Source organism: Nannobrachium achirus (assembly GCF_963921795.1).
Source record: "Nannobrachium achirus genome assembly, chromosome: 17".
Taxonomy (NCBI): domain Eukaryota; kingdom Metazoa; phylum Chordata; class Actinopteri; order Myctophiformes; family Myctophidae; genus Nannobrachium; species Nannobrachium achirus.
In genome coordinates, this window is record NC_137824.1 from 26,287,146 (window position 1) to 26,293,145 (window position 6,000).

A 6,000-nucleotide genomic window follows, 5' to 3' on the forward strand; every position below is an offset into this window, starting at 1 on the left:
GCGTATTCTCCTCCTGCCTTCTATTCCAATCACTCTGCCCACCTTTAGAGTGTCCTTATAGGGTAATTTATCATCAGCTAAGAATGATAGCTGAACATTGCATCACTCCTCCTCACTGCCTAGAGGCCTTTCCTCTATTCATAATGAGCTGGAAGTCTTTCTGGTGCGTTCAAAAATCTATTATACAAGTGTTTTGTGTGTGTGTGTGTGTGTGTGTGTGTGTGTGTGTGTGTGTGTGTGTGTGTGTGTGTGTGTGTGTGTGTGTGTGTGTGTGTGTGTGTGTTTGTGTGTGTGTGTGTGTGAGAGAGAGATATGGGACGCAGGATTTGTTCAATTGTTAGTGACTAGTGCAGTGCCCGTTCAAAACGTGCCCCTTTGAAATAGAGGACTGCTTGGCCTCGGTATTGCTGCTTGCAGCTTTCTCGGAAGACGCTCATCTGTTTCACATTGCACTCCCTTGGGTCTTCAGCAATATACCCGCCAAGTGTGAAGTTGATCGGATATACTGATCTTGAGATATGTGAAGGATAGTCACACAGACATATCACAGTAGAGATTCCTTGAATTGATCTACAGATTATTTCAGAAAGCAACTGGATACTGAAGGGACACATGGAGCTTGTTGTGTTGTGTGTAGAGATACTGTACAAACAATCCACTATACTGATCATTCTGATGAAGTGTAAGGCTTTGCTATCCTTTCAACGGACTAGGGTTATGGCTCGATTTCTCTTCTATTTTATTCTACTAATGCACATCAATGGAGAAACGTAGAGACCAAACTATAACTGCAAGTTACTTTCGTAGATGGGTTTTCAAATGTTAATTTCTCAGGGTTATTAATTTGTTGGCCCCTTTCATGCACAAGTGGATAAAAGAGAGATCTTGGCCCCCAAGTTAACCATGGTATTTTGAAGGCCATTCAAATGCTAAGAAATGAGGATCCAATTAACTTCAGGAAATTACAGTCGAAATCTGATTATGACAAGTACACGTAGCTCTAGGAACACAGCTTAGAAGGCACTGAAGAAAAAAAATATATATAAATATACTTAAGAACAGATAAAGGAAACCAAGACAGCCCCCACAAGCATTAGAAACCATTAAAGAATCTAATTATGTCTGAGTAAAATGAAACCTGACAGCAATTCACATAACATAAAGCCTGCCTTATGATGGCAAGATAGAATATGACAAAGATAAGGTTGCAAATGGATTTCTCCTATAACCTCCTTGGCCAGCAACTTCTGTGAAGTACAGGGTTAGACAACAGTAGATTATTATCAGGGATATTAAACTGACTGAAGGATGAAGGCTAATTCCTTCTCACTTAACTATGGTGTCATGATAAAAGTTATGAATATGGTGCTGTCTGAACTACTGTAGAAGCTTGCCTGGACATTATTCCTACAAGCTTTTAAGAATCATAACAAGTTAAAATTGCACCATGAATTATGTAAATTATTGAACTCACTGTTATTGCACCAATTAGTAGTGAGTGATTCAAGCAACTAGCAGCTAGTACGTTCTTTATCGGACATCAAAGATACTGGAGAGTTTATTTGTATGGTAACAGCCAGGATAATTTCTCTGATATTGAGTCTCGGTTTAGAAAATACAATTCCAAAGATTCATGCCTCATTCAGAGGGCACAGCAGTGAAACAGCTAACAACATCTAATATCCAAAAGGTCAAGGTTGTGGAGTTGTGCAAGGGGTTTTCTTTTCATAGCGTTCTTAACCATATTTAATTCATATGAGTGGTTGGATTTCTTGGTTTTAATTTAGTTAAAAATGGTATGCCATGGATTCTGCTTTGGTGGATCAATTACAAATAAAAACAGGCTTTGAGAGCAGTTGGGCTAGCAGCAAGCCAAAGACTGTGTATAACTCTCTGGCAACAAGCTTTCCAAGAGACAAAAAGACTCACAAAAAGACTGCATAATTTATTTTGGATCTTAAGACAGAGGTTATATAAAATAGAAGGGAATGTCATACAGTTGCTATTTCAATGAAGTCATCTGTATTATCTGATCAGTATTATAGATTTCATTGAATGAGAAGCATAGAAGTTCCTGAAGAAAAGCAATTGCAAAAGTCCAGGTCCTTGCCAGAAAAGACAGGTTGCTGGACAGGGAACGTCTACAACTACAGACATCCAGCAACATTCAGCGTCATTTGGACTTGGAATATTAGTTGTGGAAATGGTTGCACTCTGCCAGTACATTAGTTGTGGAAATTGTGGTTGAAGAAAGTCTGCCAAAACAAGAGTGCATGCAGGGACGCCTTCTCTCATCTCCCCCTAAATGTTCATGTTTTTATGGGAAAGAGTCAGTTTCATGAACTTAACTATCTTTCCTCAGAGGTGCTAAAGCCCGTCGCTTGTGAAATTGACATTGTCTGACAGATTAAGCTTTTAAGACATCTTAGGGTACTATGATAGAGAGAAGTTACACTTGATATATCTCCCTGTCAAACCTTTTCTGAAGAGATTTACAGAGGCACTAAGTCCACCAAAGTTCAGCTTGATAAAATAAAAAGTTAGATAAACAAGTCCTTGAGTGGCAGACTGTGATTAACTAGGTGTCTAAATGAAGGTGAGATGGGGTGATGGTGAGCATCTTTTGTTAGGTGTTAATCTTTATTTTTGGGGGTGTTTTGACTAGATGTCAAGTGTAACCTTTTCCTGATACTCTATTATTGGCGTTCAGTTGTTTCGTCTAACAGCTGTGACCTTTGACTATCCTTGCAAAACTTATTGTTCACCACAAAGACTACAATGGAAACACATTTTGTTTGTTTTTTCTTGTTCAATCCATAACCAGATACATGATATTATTGTCATGTTTCCCATCTCTGACATACTGTACGTCATTGTTTGTCGCACTGCATATATTTTATGATAAACGTACAGTACAACTACTGAGCTATAGAGTCCCAGTGCATCACACTGGGACACACACACACACACGCACACACACACACACACGCACGCACGCACGCACGCACGCACGCGCACACACACACACACACACACACACACACACACACACGTACACACATGCACGCGCGCGCACACACACACACACACACACACACACACACACACACACACACACACACACACACACACACACACACACACGCACACACGCACACACACACACAATTGTAATCAAACACGTTCACGTGCATGCATGATTGCACGTCGTACACACATTATTTAAACACTCTCCTTTCAAAGGTTTTATTGGGGATAGGAATGTTTGACTCTTTTAGTTCAGAACATTGCAATACGATTGTGACATCCAAACAATAATACACTTTTAAACAACATACATACGTAACATTTTCAATCGCTTATCTGGAATCGGATTGCAGGGGTAACAGTTCCAACTGAGATTTCCAGTGTTCCCTCTCCTGAGCTACTACCTCCGGGGGTATCCCGAGGCGTTTCCAGGCCAGTGTGGAGATGTAATCCTTCCATCTGGTCTTTGGTCTGCCACGGGTCTCCTCCCAGTGGGACGTGCATCAAGGACCTTCCTAGGAAAATGCTCGGGAGGCATCCGTATACGTAGATGCCCGAACCACCTGAGGTGACTCCTTTCCAAACGTAGGAGCAGCGGTTCTACTCCAAGTCTGAGAAAACTCATTTTGGCCGCTTGCACCCGTGACCTTATAGTCATGAGTCATGACCCTCATTATCATAGGTGAGTGTAGGAATGAAGATTGCTCGGTAGTTAGCTTTGCCTTCTGGCTCAACAATTCTTTTGTCACAACAGTGCGATTCAGCAATACCACTCCTGCTGCTCCGATTCTTCGGTTGATTTCCTTCTCCTTTCTCTCATTCATGAACAAGACCCCGAGATACTTAAATTCCTTCACCTGGGATAAAGTCTCATTCCCTACTTGGACTGCACAATCCATCGGTTTCCTGCTGAGAACCATGGCCTCAGATTTATGCTGATCCTCATTCCGGCCGCCGCACACTCTACTGCGAACCGATCCAGTGAGAGCTGAAGGTCTCGGACAGATGGTGCCATCAGGACCGCGCCATCCGGAAAAAGCCTTGAAGCAACCCTTAGCTCACCGAATATCTTTAGAAAACTGGAAATAAGGAAAAGGTGGTGACTACTCACTAAACTACTTGTAAACCATGCAAAATAACTATTTGCTTTAGAAATGTATTACACATTTGTCAGTTGTGCTGCATAAGAGAGATAATATCCTTTGAATGATCATTAGACTAGCTTGCTTGCTTGTGAGTACTGGCATGTCTTACCGCCTTACTTAATGTTTTTAATGGATATATAACATTCAATGTAAATAAATATTGCTTTAATTGTGGTGTCATAATGAAACAATGCCTTCATGATATCATATACCAGGGCAGGGATACTCAAATAGCTGAACCAACATTACAAAAATGGCAAAGGGCCAGGTGCCAGTTCTCAGCACCAACTTTTGGGGACTTGCTGAGGCTCATCTTTGCTGCTGTTCTGGGGTCAGGCAGATGAGTCCGAGGTGAATTGATGTTCTGCCCCATGGTTCCACTGGGTTATTGAGTGCAAGCATTTATTCGTGTAGTAATGTAATTAAAGATAAGATAATAACTTCATTCTGTCTACAAAAATGTTTTTTCTTTTTCTTTAAGTTTTTTAAATTGTATTTGTATTGATTGATTGATTGATTGATTGATTGATTGATTGATTGATTGATTGATTGATTGGTTGATTGATTGATGGGCCAGTCAAAATTGTGCCACGGTCCAGAAGTGGCCCACAGGCCTGAGTTATAACTGAACAACTGGTGTTGGGGGAGTGCCATGCTTTTCATGAGAAGATGGAGTCGGAATGTCGGAAGATGCGACATTGATTGATTGATAGAGATAAAACCATTTGAAATTGTGTGTGTGTGTGTGTGTGTGTGTGTGTGTGTGGGGGGGGGGGGGGTATGTATTTTCTCATGGACACTACAACTACTCTAATAACAATACAAATACAGAAAAATAAAACATAACCAACCAGAAGAAGGGTACTGTCGTCTATCTGTGCACTTGCCCGTCAAGCACTTTTTCCTCTAATAGTCTACTGCATTGTTCTGTTCCTCAGGAATACCTGCAGCAGTTGATACTGATGCCCCTTCCAAACATCGCCATTCTGGGGCAGGACCCCCTAACAGGTACAAGATAACCCAATGCCATTATCTATGCCACATCTCTCAGCTGCAAGAAGGTAATTAGGTGCTTAAGTAATACCTCCCACTATCTGTGAAACGCATGAAGGTGATAATAGCAGTGATTACGATCAGCGGAGAACAGAGATGATGATGAAGATGATAATGATTGAAATGACAGTTGTGTCTGTGTCCTCAGAGGCAGCTATGGAGGAGCTCAAGAGACTGCTACTGCTGTTACTGGGATGTGCTGTACAGGTAACGGCGTAATGTACATGTAAACTCGTCTCGCACGCACACGTATGCAGGCACACACACACAAATCTGCATCTGTGCGCTGGGCCTGATCTCAATTAGTTGAATAGGGAGTCTGAATCGACTGCCATCTCTTATTCAAATAATAAAAAATAAAAAAGAGATTGGCCTGATTTGTTTTATTAATTTTACCAAAAATGGGATATATATATCATGATTTATTGGGAAAAAACAAGCAAATTATGTTCAGACATTAAGCACCCCAGGTCAATTATTATTATTACTAGAAGCTCGGCCGCCCGAGACAGACAGACAGACAGACTCACAGAGACTTCTCGCATTTATTGTAAGATTAAGATTTTTTTTTCTTTTTTTGCATTATTATACTACCAGTTGACTATAGGCAACATTTGGCAAATCAGATTTGACTATAGAAATCCTTAGTCGGGGACAGGCCTAGTGTGCGTACTGCTACTGCTACTACTACCACTACGACTACTAGCAGTAGTAGGACTGCTACTACTGCTGCTATTAGCTCTGCTGCTACTACTGATCTTATTTCCTTCTGTTT

General features: G+C 41.0%; 2 protein-coding genes across 2 annotated transcripts in view; both read left to right on the plus strand.

Moving 5' to 3' along the window:
- LOC308302148 (phospholipase A and acyltransferase 3-like) overlaps positions 1-6,000 on the plus strand; it is a 273,125-nt gene that overhangs the window by 79,730 nt on the left and 187,395 nt on the right. The window lies entirely within an intron of this gene.
- Positions 1-6,000, plus strand: part of ccdc88b (coiled-coil domain containing 88B) — a gene marked incomplete at its 5' end in the record, with an annotated part of 50,263 nt that overhangs the window by 6,653 nt on the left and 37,610 nt on the right. Inside the window, 2 exons of the mRNA XM_080746646.1 lie at positions 5,111-5,180; positions 5,374-5,432. Coding sequence (XP_080602772.1) covers positions 5,111-5,180; positions 5,374-5,432 — 129 coding nt within the window. The remainder of the gene's footprint in view (positions 1-5,110; positions 5,181-5,373; positions 5,433-6,000) is intronic.